The sequence below is a fragment of the Dendrobates tinctorius genome, unplaced genomic scaffold (genome assembly GCF_039654945.1).
Source record: "Dendrobates tinctorius isolate UK_male_01 unplaced genomic scaffold, ASM3965494v1 ptg000086l, whole genome shotgun sequence".
Taxonomy (NCBI): Eukaryota; Metazoa; Chordata; class Amphibia; order Anura; family Dendrobatidae; genus Dendrobates; species Dendrobates tinctorius.
Window position 1 is genome coordinate 8,741,909 of NW_027361754.1, and position 18,427 is coordinate 8,760,335.

The 18,427-nt window shown below is 43.3% G+C and overlaps 1 protein-coding gene across 4 annotated transcripts in view; it reads right to left on the reverse strand.

Moving 5' to 3' along the window:
* The window catches only part of CLSTN1 (calsyntenin 1), a 121,815-nt gene that overhangs the window by 83,391 nt on the left and 19,997 nt on the right, over positions 1-18,427 (reverse strand). For all 4 annotated transcript variants that reach the window (XM_073585004.1, XM_073585003.1, XM_073585000.1 and 1 more), the window contains exon 2: positions 3,370-3,492. In XM_073585004.1, the coding sequence (XP_073441105.1) occupies positions 3,370-3,492 (123 nt within the window). The remainder of the gene's footprint in view (positions 1-3,369; positions 3,493-18,427) is intronic.

Here is an 18,427-nt window from a genome sequence, read left to right on the forward strand (position 1 = left end):
GAAAATTGGGGTGCGTCTTATGGTCCGGTGCGTCTTATAGTCCGAAAAATACGGTAATTTGAAAGCTGTAGATAAGCCCCTGATGGCGGTGGCCGCAGCTTACAGCGCTAAAATGGGGTGACAGATTCTCTTTAATCTATCCTCTTCTTACGGGAATTTATATAGCTCTAATTTCCCGCCACTTCTGAATGACCTAAAGAAGTTGAAGAATAAATGGAAACCGCTTTCACTTTCACTGATTGGTCGTATTATTTCCCTTAAGATGTCCCTCCTTCCTCCTTTATTTTTTGAGACCTTGCCGGTTAGGTTAGGGTGCCCATATGTGAACTTAAGTCTCTCCAGACTGCCATGATGAGGTTCATTTGGTGTGATAGATGTCATCAAATCTCTAAGCGTCTCCTCGTCTCTCACAGGGAGGTCTGTCGGTCCCTGATATTATTAAATACTACCTGATATTATTAAAGGCTACTAACCTTTGAAGACCTTGTGGGCTTCGTTTTGGGCATTTAATAAGTTGACAGAAATAGAGAAATTGTGGTTGGCACCAATTCATCCAAATTCTCTACTATGGTTAAAAAGGACCATAGTAACCCCGGAGCCTATTCGGTTCACGAGGGAGATCTGGCTCTCCTGTATGAGGAAGTTTGGTTTAGCCCCCCTAATTCGCCTATGATTCATTCATATTTCAACCCTTTGCAAGTCTGGAACCCTTCCTAGTCTGGAACATTCAATGGCCCATCCTTGGTCCTCTGCGGGTTTATTTAGGTTTGTGGATTTGGTCGATAGAGACACGCTGGAGTTTCTTACATTTGATGATGCAAAGTCCAAGTTTCCTATTACTAATAAAGAATTCTATCAGTACTTACAGATTAAACACTTTGCCTTTTCTCTCTTTGGTTCTTCATGTGTCTCCCTACTGACTGACTTTGAGAAGATTTGTAGGAGAGGGTCGTCGACCAAAGGTTTAATATCAGAAATATATAAAATTCTATGTTCTCCTCAAGAGGGCCGACAATTAAAACATTCCTAAAAGTGCAAATGGAAGTCTATTCTGGGAAAGGAGATCTCACACCACAGCTGGCATACTATCTGAGAAAAAGCGACTAAGTCCTCTATTTGCACTCTTTACATGGAAAATCAGTATACTAATGTTCTGGTATCACACTCCTGACCTCCTTCACAGACTAAATCCCTCGATACCAAACGTGTTTTGGCGATGTGGCTCTGATGTGGGCACGCTGTATCATATCTTCTGGTCGTGTCCTGGGATTACGGGTTTCTGGAGGGAGGTGAGATTCTTGATCTCTAAGGCTGTGTGCACACGCTGCGGATTTTGCTGCGGTTCCGCAGCGGTTTTGGCTGCTGCGGACCCGCAGCAGTTTCTGCTGCGGTGTACAGTACCATGATTCCCTATGGGAATCAAAAACCGCAATGCAGAGAGTGCGGAATTTTCCGCGCGGATTATTTGCGGTTTTCAATCTGCAGAAAGAATTGACATGTCAATTCTTTCTGCGGATTCTGCTGCGGTTTGCCATCTCCTCCATTGAGATGAAAAACCGCAGAGCAATCCGCAGGTCTTTTGACCTGCGGTTTCACCTGCGGATTTTACAAAATCCGCGCGGATGAATCCGCACCTAATCCGCTGCGTGTGCACACAGCCTAAGGTTCTTTATGCTGAAGTGGGGCTGGATCCGACTATATACCTGTTAAATTACTCCTAAAGGGATGGGAAAAATGTCAGCTAAAATGTTACTACACATTCTCACAGCGGCTAGGTGTCTCATCGCTCTTAACTGGAAGCAGATCTCCCCGCCCTCACACCTGCACTTATTATATAGAGTTAACGACATTCGAAGGATGGAATATTTGACGGCGATTCTGAACGCGAGAGTGGAAAGTTTTGAGTCAGTTTGGGCTCCATGGTACTACTTTTGGGCTCAGAGAATTGAATAGCTCTTTCCTCAAACACTTGGTCCCCCTCTTCTCGGAATTCATGCTCTACCCTTCCCTTCTCTCCCTTGTGGGGTGTGTCCTGTCTTTTTGTCTTGACATGTTTATGACAATCAGTTTGAGCTTTTATTATATCATTGTTGGATTTTTGCTGAATCAATATAATTCTTTTAATTTATTTTGTTTTGAAATGTAATCGTTTGTCCGGATTGCTTGTTCATTTGTCAAAAATTTATAAAACTTTAATAGAATTAACAGTTTAAAAAAAAAATAAAAATCTGTGGATACATTTCTTCAGTCATTCATTTATTTGTTGAGGTCAAATGCTGACTAAGTTTCTCATCCACTGAGAACATTGAGAGAAGCAGAAAAGCCACCAGTCGGTACAAGACCAGCAGCAGACAAAGTGTATACTTACAAGACGACTGCTAGAGCTGGCAACAGAGAAGAATCCTGACAGTGTGCACACTGCCCAGTCATTCTCACTGTGGCTGATCATACAACTTTGTTTCCTTTAATGCCTGGACAACCCCTTTAAGCAAAGGCTTTGAATATCAAGGTCCCTGAAATCCCCTTTAATCATTTTATAAAAGAATATTATAAAACCTTATGTTCAATTCCTCACCATTTTCAGGAACTCTGTTTGCTGTCAAAGCATGGAAACATTTCTAACATATATGACGAGCACTGCATCCCTCTCACCAGTATAAAGGGATCATTAATTGTACACCAAAACATAAATTACAATTTTTAATAGCCGCATTAATTGAAAAAAAAAAAATTAAAAAGTGACCCTTTAACGTTACACACGGACAGTAAGAAAAGGGGCAACATAGTAGTGATCAATCCAAAAACAGTTATTGGTTGAGACCCGTGGACAATACTACAATATACCACAAGCCGCTATAACAGGTCTTGTAGGAATAAAGTGATCGAATAAGATTAGGTGAACAATTTGCTGTCAAACGGAGTGGAACAATCGAGAAACTGCTTCCTCGCTAATTCGTGTGGTGCTGTCTGGCAGGGAGGCCTCTCACACCCAGGGGCTAGGAATCCAGTGAAGCAGAACGCTCAGTGAGCGCTTGATAGGGAAGGGGCACAAAGACCAAGGAGATGATGTGTGTGGACGGTATGTCAGGCCAAACGCCAAAGCCCATCATCGCCAGTTAGCAGAGTACTGCATCAAACTTTCCCCTGGTCGTACACAGGGTCATGTACTGCACATCCCCCCTGACACATTACACAACAGCAACGCACATCCGAAATCCGCAATTACAGAGGAAAAAGCCTTCTAGTGAAGATCGGCCATGAATCGAGGACACTCGATGGATATGGCAACTGAATGCAAAACCAAGAACAACTTCCCTTCCAGGACGGAAGTCGCAATTGTGGGAAGGTTATGAGAAACAGAGCTCGTACCTGCGTAACGTAGCGGAGCGTCTTTGTCTAGCGCTATTAGAGGAGGGTCCAGCAAAACTGCATTGTCATTTTCAGTTACTATCCCGTGGTACGTAGTTTCAATCCAGGGCTTGTGTTTATTCACTGAAAAGAAAAAAGAGAGGAAAAACACAATGAGAAATCAAGACACTAAGTGAAAAGTCCGGTCATTGTATAATAAAACTCTGTAACTTTCTAATATACTTTGTTTATGAATTCCTCAGTTTTCAATATCTTTGCTTGATGTCAGAATTTTTTTACATGTAAAGGGTTTGACCAAGTTAATAAAGTCATCAGCTATCCTTAAGCCCCCCCAAATACCTTAGAGTGCTATCTCGGCCAAGTTGCCCACATATAGAAGTGCTCGTCTCTGCCTACCACACCTGTGTTCTCTTGGAGAGAGCCCCTGGCAATGCCAACTTACAAAATTGGACATGTCGGATCTTTATCTACCCATACAGTCATCTGGCTGGGCCCCCATGCACATTAGATATCGGCGGGTTCGGCTGGCGGTCTCATGAGGACCCCAACCGAATGGAGCAGAGGTCAAGGATGCACACCACTGTGCTCCATATCTATGGTAATCCCGTATACAAGCAATGGAGGAGGTACGCATCCTCAACATCCTCTCCATTCAGGCAGGGCAACGCAGAGACTCATTGTCAAAATTGTTGGAGGTCTCAGGGGTAAAGGGGGTTTTACACATAGCGATATCGCTAGCGATATCACTAAAGCATCACCGATTTGGTGACGCAGCAGCGATATCGCTATGTGATACTTACCTCCGACCGGCTCCCCCGCTGTCTGTCGTTGATCGCGCAGGTCCATTTCTCGTCGGGTGCTTCCTGTTGGCGCCGACGAGCGACGCGTGGACGCGGACGTCAGGATCGCCTCGTCTGAAAGGTAAGTAACGACTGCTGTATCGCTGCTGCATCGCTCTGAGATCTGTCTGTTTGGCAGCTCACTAGCGACCATTTAGCGATGCACCATTGATCTTGACCGGGTCGTATCGTTGTCGGGATCGCTGGTGCATCGCTAAATGTAAAGGGGCCTTAAGACCCCTGGAAATTATTAAGTTATTAGTGGACCAGCTTGTCACAACTTTATAATATATTTCCCCTCCAAGACAAGGAGCAGGATTTGGTCTAGGGGCTTTACAGCCTTTTCAGGAAGACAATTTTTCCATTCACTAAAAGCAAACAGAGATCTTGAAAACTCTGCGGAATAGAAGCGATTGATAGTTTGTCCCCATAAATGAGCTTCAATCAACTATATACAATGTGCTTGCCATCACGATCACACGGGTCAACAAAACCGAATGTGGACACAATGACCATTTAGAAAACTGTTCTGCCGCCAAACAGCGGGCTTGTTCTCGACAGCACTTTGTTTGGTCAGATCGATATGCTGCCAACAACAGTATTATTTTTATGCTGCTGTAAACAGTCCAATCAGTTGGTGTACAATTATTTTGTTAGCTCCTTGCCTGATTGGCGGTATTTTTACACGAGCCAATTATCAGAAAAAAGTTTCCTTATAAAATCGCTGGATTGTCGATCATCTCATGTAAATGGGCCGTTATATATGTGTTCTCGTTGATTAGCGCCCATTATGGGCAGAAATCTATCAAATGTAAATGCAGCTTAAGGCCGGGATCACACTACCCTGTGTGATGCGAGAAACTCGCACAAGTCTCTCACATCAACACCCGGCGCAGCCACAGCTCCGGTCCTGTGTGCCGGCGGCAGCGCGGGGTGTTGATGCGAGAGACTTGTGCGAGTTTCTCGCATCACACACGGTAGTGTGATCCTGGCCTAAATAAAATAATCTGAGGACAAGTGAAAAGATCCTAATTAACCAGGAATACAGAGATTACTAAACCCTTCTGTAACGCAACATCTAGAGCGGCGCAATCCCAAGGACAATTCTATGGAAGCCTTTATCTGCAATAATGAAATTGTAAGGGGTTCTGCAATTTGTACAATTGCAGCAAACAGACCTATTAGATGATAACCTGTCTGCTGCATCACCCGCTCCATGCCCATTGATTGCTCATAAGGCTTCCACCCAGAGCTTATTGCTGGACTGCAAATAATCCTGAGAGCTGAGGTGTAAGGCTAAGTGCATACGTAGCAGAAAATTTCTGCTTGAAAACCTGACTCTCTTCCCAGAAAACCGCGCGCTTTTTTCTGTGCGTTTTCCGCGCGGTTTTACCGCAATTTTTGCGCGGTTTTTATGCGTTTTTTTCCGCGCGTTTTCTAAACGCATGGAAATAATCAGAAACACGGAAAAATCCGCGAAATTAATGAGCATGTTGCGTTTTTTTTTCCGCGATGCGGTTCTTTCGCAGTAAAAAAACGCATCAATGTGCACAAAAAGTGGAAAATGTATAGAAATGAATGGGAAGCTTATTTTTCGAGTTTTTCCCGTGGATTTTTTGGCAAATCCGCTGGGAAAATACGCGAAAAAAACGCTGCGTGTGAACACAGCCTAAATGTGCACAATGGGCGGTGAAGAGTCTTCATGCACAGACATGATACTTACATGTGAGGTGGATTTTTACTGCTATTGCAAATCTGCAAAGTGTAATTGGGTAATATAAATGAGACCAGGGACACATGGACGTCAAAAATTGAGGCTGAAGGCTATGTTTACACATGTCTCAGCAGCTGCACGAGGACAAACACACACACACCCATCCACAACCCCACACTATGTAAGCAAGGTATTCAACCAGCTTGGTGGTAACACTCCAGAAAACCATATAGTTATCATTAATCATGCAAAGAAAAAAAGATAGATGGCACTCACCGTCTTAAAAATTCCAATACTTCATTAGGACATCTTAAAATTGCAGCGGTAGGAGAGTATTCAGTGGATACTGTGTCAGGACGACTGCCGTTTCGCGCAAATGGGAAGTGACGAGGCTCTATCGGACATCCAGGCGGAAGAATCAGTGACTTGACTTTAGGAATGTGATACCAGTGTGCCCTACGATGAAATTCTGGTAATAATTGCTCTGCTCTTTTCTTAGAAAGTATACCTTTCTCCACCTGAGTCCTCAAACATGTGCGTAATTCACTTTTAAATTTATTTGTAGGGTCACCACGCAAAACTGCATAGGTATGACGGTCAGACAATTGTCGAAAAGCTTCTTGGACATAATACTCATGACTTAACAATACAGTATTGCCACCTTTATCTGCTCTGCGGATCACCACATCATCGCATCCTCTGATGGTTTTAATAGCTTTATGCCCCATCTGAAGGAGGTGACGACCATAGGTCTTTACTACGAAGGGAAGCAGAAAGAATTCTGCGAACACGAGCCCAGGGTCCAGGTGGTTTTTAATTATAAGGTAGATATGGCTGTATTTTTGTAATTCATTTGTTATGTTCATCCAATTTTTTATTGAGTGTGAATTTTAAATGTTTTTTGTAATAATTTTTTGTGTTCATTTGATCTAAAACAGGGGCTTATTGTAGGCAGTGGGGCGGCCCTTTGCATTCCTTTGTATAAGAGCCTTGTCACTTCCCATTTGCCCAGGGACCAGTAGAAGCGCACATTTGCGCGAAACGGACGTCATCCTGACACAGTATCCACTGAAAACTCTCCTGCCGCTGCAATTTTAAGATGTCCTAATAAAGTATTGGAATTTTTAAGCCGGTGGGTGCCATCTATCTTTTTTTCTTATGTGTGTACTGCAAAGACTATGGACTCTTTTTGTATGTGCACCCGGTCTATTTGAGATAGGTGTCTTTATAGTAGCCACGCTTGTATGGTGCCTGTTTCTACAGAGTAAACAGGGGCTGTGACACATTGCATTTTCCTTTTTGTGTGGATTTTATCATCAATCATGCTAATGGCCACCCGGCTTTGAAGATGCTGTGGGATTAGTGACAAAATCATTTGGCTAATTAAGAATCTAATTGGAAAGTTCACCCACGATGCATTGGAGTGGTTCCATTTACATGTGATGATCCAACGTGTGAACATACCCTAAGGCTAAGTTCCCAAGATAAGTATTTGGTGCGTTTTTTGATGTTGCAGATTTTTTGCACCAGGTACCTACATGAGATTCCTTGCATATTTTCATTGTATTTTTCTAAAGTTTTTTTGTACGTCAAGTTTTAAATTAAACCACTTTGTTTTGGAAACGTCCCATTAGCTTCGCTTTGATAAAACCTTATTAAGTCAACTGCGGATTACATGTGTTCTTACTGCATTTCCTCTGCGGAAATTAAATAAAAATGCATGTGTATTTCTTATATGTGGATTTTCTGCATCTCATTCAAATCTATGGGGAAAATCCACATATAAAGCATATATTTAACGCAAGAGGAATTGATATGTTGCAGAGTCCAAAAAGTTGTTTGCAAATGGACAGGGTGTGTCATTCCAGAAATCAGCATAAGTCTCAATAGCTTTCTTCTCACCTCAGGACATATCAGATGATCACTTTTTCAGATTTTCCTGTTACTAGCCTTAAGGCCCCGTCACACATAGCGAGATCGTTAGCGAGATCGCTAAAATGTTGCAGGTTTTGTGACGCAACAGCGACCTCGCCAGCAATCTCGCTACGTGTGACACATAGCGGCGACCGGCCCCCCCGCTGGATATCGCTGATCGTGCTCGAATGTTCTAGGCCCTTTTTTGATCGTTGGCGTCCCGCTGGCCAGCATGCATCGCTGTGTTTAGACGCCGACAAGCGACCTCGTTGGCGACTCAGAACTCAGGGACGCAGGCGTGAGTCGTCAGAATAGCTGCTGTGTGACAAGGTCCCAACGACCGCCGAGGTCATTTTACAGATCGCCGTATCGTTGCTGCGTCGTTGGGTCATTCCATATCAAGTGATCCAAAAATGAATATTTTTTTACCTGATGTCTTTAGATTTTTTTTATTTTTTTGCTTTTATGAAGTATAACTTTAGTTAATTCCAAATTAAAAGTTTTGAATTTTTTTCACCAGTGCCGATTATATTCACAGGTCACATAACCAGTTATGTCATCCATTGCCAATCTTGTGCCGCCTTCTACCACTTCATGCACTTCACTGTCTTTGCTGAATGAAAAATCCTTGTTTTTATTTCTGTTTCACTACATGGAATGACAGTGTGGTATTGCTGAGTCCCTTTGATGCGTTCTGCTTCCTGTAACCCAGTGATCCCCAACTTTTTTTGCACCAGGGAGCGGCTTCAAGCAAGACCATTCTTCCATGGCACGGCAGGGCGAGGATGGAGGTGGGGCAGGGGGCTGGGCTTTTGTCAAATGGGGGCGGGGCTATGGACGGAGTTGTAGTATGTATATGTATGTTCCCACACATATAATCCCCCATGTATAGTATGATGGTCCCACACATATAATACCATCATGTATAGTATGATGGCTCAACAAAGTACTGATTGAGATATATATATATAGATATACACATACATACACTGTATATGCTCGATTATAAGCCGACCAGAGTATAAGCCGAGGTACCTAATTTTGCCACGCAAAACTGGGTAAGCTTATTGATTCGAGTATAAGCCAGATATGCATTGTCCCCTCCTTCCTATCCCGGTATGTATGGTTCCCCCGTCCTGTCCAGCTCTGTGTGGCTCCCACCCTTGTTTGCATGGCTGCTCCCACTCTCCCATCCTGTATACATGGTTATGCTCCCACTCTCCTGTGTGGTGCGGTCACGTGGTACCGCTCATTAAGATCATGAAGATGGACGCCACGCCTATGGCATCCATATTCATGACCTTAATGAGCAGTACTACAAGACAGCTCAGCACAGGATGAAGCTGCCACGCTGGGACAGGGATGCATAGACGGAAGGTGAGTATCGATGACTTCTGGAAGCCGGCGGCTGCAGCTGTCACTACAGTGCTACAGCCGCCGGCTCCCCGTGTGTCCAGCATTTGAGCCTGGCTCCGCGGACCGGCAAAAGAAGTGCAACGGCCCGGTCCTGGGCCGCAGACAGGTGGTTGGGGACCCCTGCTGTAACCGATGCTTTAACAAACTCTCCTCCTTTTTGTAGTCCTGGTTTGTAAGCATACTGAGTGTGTACCACTACAACCAGCCAGGACACAATTATTTGGTCGCAGGTCAGCAAATTTTGAAAATCCTATTTTGGCAGAAGTGGAATTTTTTTCTTTAAAAAGTTCATAGGTTTCTTTCAAATTGGTAAGAATCAGCCTCTTCTGGACTGGAGTTTTCTTACCGTTCACTTTTATAGACACACAATCACTTCTGCTGTGGGTGGATTTAAATTTATCTTTAAGCTGCAGAATGATCTCTGAATCAGTGTCATTTTTTCCTTCACCTTCTACTGTTTCACCTGCCAGCTCAAGGGTCAATTGTTTTGTAACTTTTTCTAATTTTTTTTGGCAATAACCTGGATAGTGGATTCTTTTTTTTGCAATGGGTGATTCTTCAATGTTAGAAAGTGATTCATTCAAATACTCTATTGCTAAATCAGGATTGATAAAATCCTCTGTGTTGGAATTCACAGGTTCTTTGAAATTTTCTGCCTGCTGAGCATTTTTCTCTTTTGCAAGTTGCTTTCTACAACTGTCACAAATTTTCATGCCTGCATTGATTGATGGATTTATATGAAACATCCAATCTTGTACCGGCCTAAGGGTACGTGCACACGCTGCGGAATCCGCTGCGGATTAATCCGCACGGATTTTGCAAAAACCGCAGATAATCCGCAGGTCCAAAGACCTGCGGATTATTTGCGGTTTTGCCTGCGGTTTGGTCCTGCGGATTCACTATCTCCACAATGGTGGAGATAGGAACCCGCAGCGGTTTCCGCAGAAAGAATTGACATGCAATTCTTTCTGCGGATTCAAAACCGCAGCAAATCCGCGCGTTTTTTTCCGCAGCGTCGGCACAGCGCTTTTTTTTTCCCATTCAAATGAATGGTACTGTACACCGCAGCTAAAACTGCTGCGTGTCCGCAGCGGCCAGTGCACACAGCCTAAGATTTTTTCTTGTTGTGTGTCCAGTTTTTTTCAAAAGGATTGCAATAGCATATATTATAAAATGCTGTTCTTTGAGAAGTAGCAGCCATTGCGGTGTGAGAAAAATACAGTTAATATTATGTAAGGAAGATGGGTAATAAAAATAAAGATTTACAGTACACTTGAGATATAACTGTGTTACTATAAAGTGAGTATTAGGGCTAATGCACACACACAGCTTTTTCTTTCTGCAGATAAACGCTGCTGTTTTGGCACATTTTTCTACCGAGTTTTCACTATATCTGCATTAGTCTTTTTAAACGCTAGTGAAAACGATGGCAGCTTTTTATATAAATAGTGATAAAGGCGTTTATTGCAGATCAAAAAGTAGTGCAAACAGTGATTTACTCACTCTGTGTTTTAAAAAACACTGCATGTGTTTAACCCCATTGAAATCAATGGGGGGGGGGGGCATTTTTCTGAACGATGATCACTCAGAATAGCGCTGTGTATGTATTAACCCTTAATAAGAAAAGCATTAAACTATTAATATTAGTTTACTCAAACTTTAAACACACTCACCAATATTGTAGCAAACAGACTCCCTTGATGCCGTAGAGACTATTGTTTGTTCAAGAGTGAACATGTCAGGACATGAAAGCTCTGCCTTACTTTCTGACTCTGCGGTGGGCAGATACTCCACACGACTGACAGAGCTGCTGGCCTGTCATTTGCTCTGCATTCACTGTCTACCCCTGTTCATTCTCAGGTTGAGCCCTAACAAAGCTTTCTCCTCTGTCCTCTCCTGCTTCCAAGGCCTGTTTCACACTTCAGTCTTTTCTGTCAGTCAAAATCCGCCAAAATAGCGGAAACCGGATCCGCAGGCGGACTGACAGAAACGGGGGACAGCGGATCGGCGGATGTACGGATCCGCTGATGGTCAAAATTTAAAGGAACCACGGAGAGAGAGAGAATTTTCTTCCAGCAGCCAGACAAGATTCAGGGTTAAAAAGGGAAAATGCGGATCCGCAGGGCAAAAAAACGTTACAGGCTCCGTTCGACGATCTCAGGGGACAGCAAAAATTTGGCAGAACCGCAAAAAAACGGATCCAACGGATGGCCATCCGTCAAGATCCACCGGTAATGCAACTCAATGGGGAAAAAAACAGATCCGCCAAGCAAAATGGCAGATCCGTTTTTTTTGCAAAAGGCGGATTTTGCCTGATGGTGACAAACGGATGTGTGAAACAGGCCTAAGCTGTAACATAATAAAAAATACAGTAATATCTAAAAATCATGGATTATTTTGTAAATATAGACCCCACACTTCTAGACCACAAGCCGAACAGATCTGAATTCCAGATTTCGGAATTGACACTGTATAGTTTAATTTCTTAAAATATGATCCCATCATGATCCTAACTTGAATTTTGGTACAGATGTGGCTAGGAGCATAGCAGGTACATGTGCAGTTTTTGAAATTTCTAAATTAAACTTTTTTCAGAAATGCGTTTTAAACTTTTGCATTTGCATTCGCACGGGTAAAATATTAACAAAGATACTCTTGTGACATATCTGGTCAAAGCCCGTACAGTTCTGGGTAGACTGGCGTTTATTTTGTTTGTATATCTTTTTTCTAGCCTGAGTTATGAGAAGAAATGTTAAGGCAGGCAACACCGAAATTCGCACTTTTTCTGAACTTTGAAAATCAATAAAAAATAAAAAAAAAAATCTAGAATTTTTTTTTCCTTCACATTTTGCATTCTCTGACACACTATTACCAAATAACAAAATCTCAAAAGCATTAAAAATATAGAGGTAAAAATCATTGGTTCACTTGACATGGAATGACCCGAGTAGATCTGCCTGTTTGACAGCTTACTAGCGACCATGTAGCGACGTACCAGCGATCCTTACCAGGTCGTATCATTGTCGGGATCGCTGGAGCGTCGCTATGTGTAACAGTACCCATACAGTACCCTGTTGAACGGTTGTGGGATCCTTTTTAGATATCAAACGGTAATTACCTATTTACATTCCTTCATTACAGATGAGCGGATCGGACTGATAGACAACTGCACTTTCCTTGAGGCTACAATTACAAAGCAGAGGATTGACGAGAGACACGGTCAGTTGTCCTATTGTCTGCAGTCTCTGTACACTGTAGCCTGGGGGCAGGAATACCTGTCCACCTCACCTTTAGGCTGTGTGCACACGATGCAGATTTGTAGCGGATCCGCAGCGGATTTTACCGCGCAGAAACGTTGCATTTCTGCATTGTGATGTACAGTAGCCTTAAAATCAATCTAAAAAAAAAAAAAACGCTGTGCAGACGCTGCGGATTTTTCCGCGCGGTTTTCCCGCGGTACAAAATCCGCAGCATGTTACTTCTTTTGTGCGGTTTTCCATCTCCCCTGTCACCAAATCCACAGGAGGAAAACCGCACGAAAAATGGAAGAAATCCGCAGGAAAAATGCAGGTCATTTGACCTGCGGATTTCTTCCATTCTGCGCGGAAAAATCCGTAGGGCCAAAAAGTACGTCTGCACTCACCCTTAGGCTATGTGGACACGGTGCGGATCCTCCCGCGGATTTTTCTGCGCGGATTTTACTAAATCCGCAGGTCAAATGACCTGCATTTTTCTTGCGGATTTAGTGCATTTTTTGTGCTGTTTCACTGCTATTTTTGTGCGGTTTTCCACTGCAGTTTTCCACCTGCGGATTTTTAGAATGGAGCAGGTGGAAAACTGCAGCAAAACCGCACAAAAGTGACATGCTGCTTTTTTTTTCCGCACAAAATCCGCAGCATGTGCACAGCGTTTTTTTTTTTTTTTTACATAGGCTATAATGGTACTGTAATCACCTGCAGTTCTGCTGCAGATCAGCAGGGGCAAATCCGCTGCGGATCCGCAGTAGAATCCGCACCGTGTGCACAGACCCTAAATCGCACTTATACAAACATGACAGTCATTAGCACTTGGATACCTCTACATTGTGAATGCCTGCTAGCAAAGAGGCTGAAAAATCCATGTAGATTTTTGTGTCAGATCATTCCATCAGATAAATGGCCAAGACAATAAGAACTTCCAAAGACATTAATTAGAAAAGATTAGATGCTACCTGCAAAGATAATTACTAACATGTTGCCAAGTCTTGTGTGATATCACAAACTACTGATCATAAATGATCCAGTGCATTCATGGTGACACGTTCCCATGGTTTGTTGTGACACGATTGGTGCAGGAACTCCCAGATCTCTATGATCGCTTCGTCGATCACACAATGAAGCCGCGGGATCCTGCTTCGTACTAAGTATCTGCAGAAACGTTAATCCAACATCTCCACAGAATACTTGTTTTTCTCCTCTCTCAAGAACTTTGTAATCTTACCCAATATTAGTTTTGTGATGTTGATTATAGCATCGGGTAAACTCCTATAATTAGATACTTGTACTGTGATAAACACAGGTGCATATTTCCGCCTCTCACCCATCAAGCGCCTGCCTTCAGCTTTCCACCAAACAATAACACCAGCAGAAACAGTGTTTCCCCAGCACGACAAACACGACGACAACTGCTTACACACTGTCTGCTATTCCTATACAAATGGCCTCAATTCTCTTGTGGAGCGACATGACCACCGTATAAAGCGACCTGATAACAAATAACCAGCAAATACAAAGCTGAAGATAAGGGCACAAACACCAGGAGGCTGCTGAGGAGACATAAACCTGTGTGTGAGGGCTCCACAGGCACACAGCAAACACACAGATGACTGGGACCACAACACGGACCGCTGGGACAATATCACAGGAGATACCGTAAATCCTAAAATAAAAAACCTTTCTTGTCACTATGATGGAGAAAAGCTTCAGCAACAACCCTTCTGCTCCCTCGGTTCTCCCAGTGTGAACTCAAACACAAACTTTGGCATTCTTGGCGCAATCATGTCGGCAGCTCTGTGCACTCATCTGCATCGCAAATAGGTGCAAGAACAGACTGTCATTAAAACAAGTCGTATCTTGGCCTGAATATGTTCCCTAGCGCTGACTACATACTACAGAACTAAAATAATTGGAAGGACCCTGGTCCAGTGGCCGCCAGACAGGAGCCCTGCAAACCACCTCCTAACTGCCGCCATCCTCTGTGTCTCTTCAGATTCTGGCAAGGAGCAATGTCATGCGTGTCACACAGTAACATTAAGGTTGCAATGTGTCTACAAATCAGAATAAGAGCCAGGGAAGCCGGAAATTATGAGGTTGTACGCAGGGCTCCCATCCAACAGCCACAGATTACTGACAAGGCCGTCACAAGTTATTTGCTCATATCTACTACATACCATAAACTGGTTGGCCCAACTTTATTACTAAATCTGAGCTCCTGAAGAGGTCAAAGAACAAGCTCAATTCCGAGAAAATGGGGACAGACACAAGTAGAAAATTAATGTAGGAAGCCCATGAAGTCATGTGGAAATTATTGGCGCCATATAAGAGTAAAATAAAAAAAAATGTCATTTAACAGATGTTAAGATGATCGGCCATGCTACATATCCTGCAGTAAATCCTGTGAACATTCTTGGATATTTAGAAAAGCACAGAAGGAGACATCCAAGGTAAAGCATGCTGGAGGAACCACCAGACACCTGGACTCAGAGCCGGAACTGAAGGCAGCCATTGTGCTGTGATATTCTCAGCAATCAATGCCTGAACACGTTTGTAAAGCTGCATTGTCTCCTAATCTGTACCTGAACTGCAACAGCAAAGATAAAGATCATATTTCTATGACTCAACACCTTAGGGCCAGGAGATTGTCTTACTTCTGCTCTATAGGCATAACTACTCAGCATTTCATACTACTACTACATACTATGAAATGAGGGCTTTTTTAGTTGTGTGTATTATTACAGATCATTGTTGAAGTTGTATGTTTTGAATAAAAAACTGGACTGTTACTCAGATTGGATTCCATTTTTGGTGGTAAATATTACAGACATGTAATCCACAGTGATCAAACTTGGAACGGCCAGGACTAGAGACTAATGAATGTCTTCACCTGCACAAATGATGAGATAATAAGCATTCCGACGTCCAATCTCAGATCTAAATTAATATTTAGGGTATGTGCCCACGATCAGGAATTGGCAGCGTTTTGGACACATCGCATGTCCTCTGCGTCCAAAGTGCTGCTGGCTTTTGAACGCAGGTGAATCCGCATGTGTTAATTGAACTGTGCAGATTCACCGCGTGCAATACATTGTAAGGGTGAGATATATCTTACGGAGGCTTGCATCTCCGCAAGATAAATAGACATGCTGCGGTCTGGAAAGGCGCGACGCATGTCTGCCTCCACGGGTGTCTCTGGACGCATAGTGAGCATGGGATTTCTTGAAATCCCATCCACTATGTTGTAACATCTGGACACTGTGGGCTGAATGCTGTAGAAGTACGCAGCGTCCAATCCACAGCGTTTACTGATCATCTGCACATACCCTTAGACTGCAATGTATGGACTTACCGGCTCGTCATCAGGCCCGAGATTCACAGCTGCATAGAAATATATGAAGCTGTCACGCTCGGGTCAGGAGACCAGCCGGTAAGTCCATGCACTGCAGTCCAATCGTGGACTGACTTATACAGACATGTGAATGTACCCTTAGGCCGGGGTCACACTGGCGAGGAATACGGCCGAGTGAGAGGCGCTAAAAGCACGCATTAGACACGGACCAATGATTCTCTATGGGGTCCCTCGCACCAGCCGTATAATTCTCGTCCGTATTCTACGGTCCGTGCCAATCGCAGCATGCTGCGATTGTCAGCGTACTACGGCCGTAATACGCCAATGCAAGTCTATGGGTGCGCAAAAAATACGGATTACACACGGACCACACGTGACTTGCGAGAAATACGCACCAGGTGTCTTTTAGCAAAGCCGGCAATTCAGTGCGCTATACAGTAAACTCACACTGACAGGTTTAATAAAGAAATGAAAGAATAGATATATACACATAGAATACACATATATATATATATGCATTCTATGTGTCTATATCTATTCTTTGGTTTCTGTTAGAAGCCCTGTCATAGGGCTCCATTATACGTCCATTTTGCAAGCCTGCGAGAAAATCTCGCCATACGGATGCCATACGGATTACATACAGATGCAGACATGCGCAAAATACGCGACCACACCTTGCTTACGGATGACATACGGAGCACTGTTTAGGGGTCATTCATCCGTATTACGCTTGTAAACTACGGACCGTATTTTGCGTTGGTTAGTGTGACCCCGGCCTTACTCTTAAGTATTATCCGAGGTACACCAGCTGTCCGCAGGTTAATGCAGGTTTTAGGAATCTGTCAATAAGACTACAGTCCCAATAATTGACAATTGGTGCACAATCTTCTTTCGGCCACATAAAAGCAAATTTCAGACTTGGTTAATTGATTTAACCATGCATCCTTATGGAAATTGAGGGAGGGAGCTACTCTGCTAAACGCCACCTATACACATAACAGGAAAGTCAGCCAAACTCACTGATTTCAGCTGGACTGGCCAAACATCTGATATGTACAGTTGTGGCCAAAAGTATTGACACCCCTGCAATTCTGTCAGATAATACTCAGTTTCTTCCTGAAAATGATTGCAAACACAAATTCTTTGGTATTATTATCTTCATTTAATTTGTCTTAAATGAAAAAAACACAAAAGAGAATGAAGCAAAAAGCAAAACATTGATCATTTCACACAAAACTCCAAAAATGGGCCAGACAAAAGTATTGGCACCCTCAGCCTAATACTTGGTTGCACAACCTTTAGCCAAAATAACTGCGACCAACCACTTCCGGTAACCATCAATGAGTTTCTTACAATGCTCTGCTGGAATTTTAGACCATTCTTCTTTGGCAAACTGCTCCAGGTTCCTGATATTTGAAGGGTGCCTTCTCCAAACTGCCATTTTTAGATCTCTCCACAGGTGTTCTATGGGATTCAGGTCTGGACTCATTGCTGGCCACCTTAGAAGTCTCCAGTGCTTTCTCTCAAACCATTTTCTAGTGCTTTCTGAAGTGTGTTTTGGGTCATTGTCCTGCTGGAAGACCCATGACCTCTGAGGGAGACCCAGCTTTCTCACACTGGGCCATACATTATGCTGCAAAATTTGTTGGTAGTCTTCAGACTTCATAATGCCATGCACACGATCAAGCAGTCCAGTGCCAGAGGCAGCAAAGCAACCCCAAAACATCAGGGAACCTCCACCATGTTTGACTGTAGGGACCGTGTTCTTTTCTTTGAATGCCTCTTTTTCTCCTGTAAACTCTATGTTGATGCCTTTGCCCAAAAAGCTCTACTTTTATCTCATCTGACCAGAGAACATTCTTCCAAAACGTTTTAGGCTTTTTCAGGTAAGTTTTGGCAAACTCCATCCTGGCTTTTTTATGTCTCGGGGTAAGAAGTGGGGTCTTCCTGGGTCTCCTACCATACAGTCCCTTTTCATTCAGATGCCGACGGATAGTACGGGTTGACACTGTTGTACCCTCAGACTGCAGGGCAGCTTGAACTTGTTTGGATGTTAGTCGAGGTTCTTTATCCAACATCCGCACAATCTTGCGTTGAAATCTCTTGTCAATTTTTCTTTTCCGTCCACATCTAGGGAGATTAGCCACAGTGCCATGGGCTTTAAACTTCTTGATGACACTGCGCACGGTAGACACAGGAACATTCAGGTCTTTGGAGATGGACTTGTAGCCTTGAGATTGCTCATGCTTCCTCACAATTTGGTTTCTCAAGTCCTCAGACAGTTCTTTGGTCTTCTTTCTTTTCTCCATGCTCAATGTGGTACACACAAGGACACAGGACAGAGGTTGAGTCAACTTTAATCCATGTCAACTGGCTGCAAGTGTGATTTAGTTATTGCCAACACCTGTTAGGTGCCACAGGTAAGTTACAGGTGCTGTTAATTACACAAATTAGAGAAGCATCACATGATTTTTCGAACAGTGCCAATACTTTTGTCCACCCTCTTTTTTATGTTTGGTGTGGAATTATATCCAATTTGACCTTAGGACAATTCTTTTTGTGTTTTTTCATT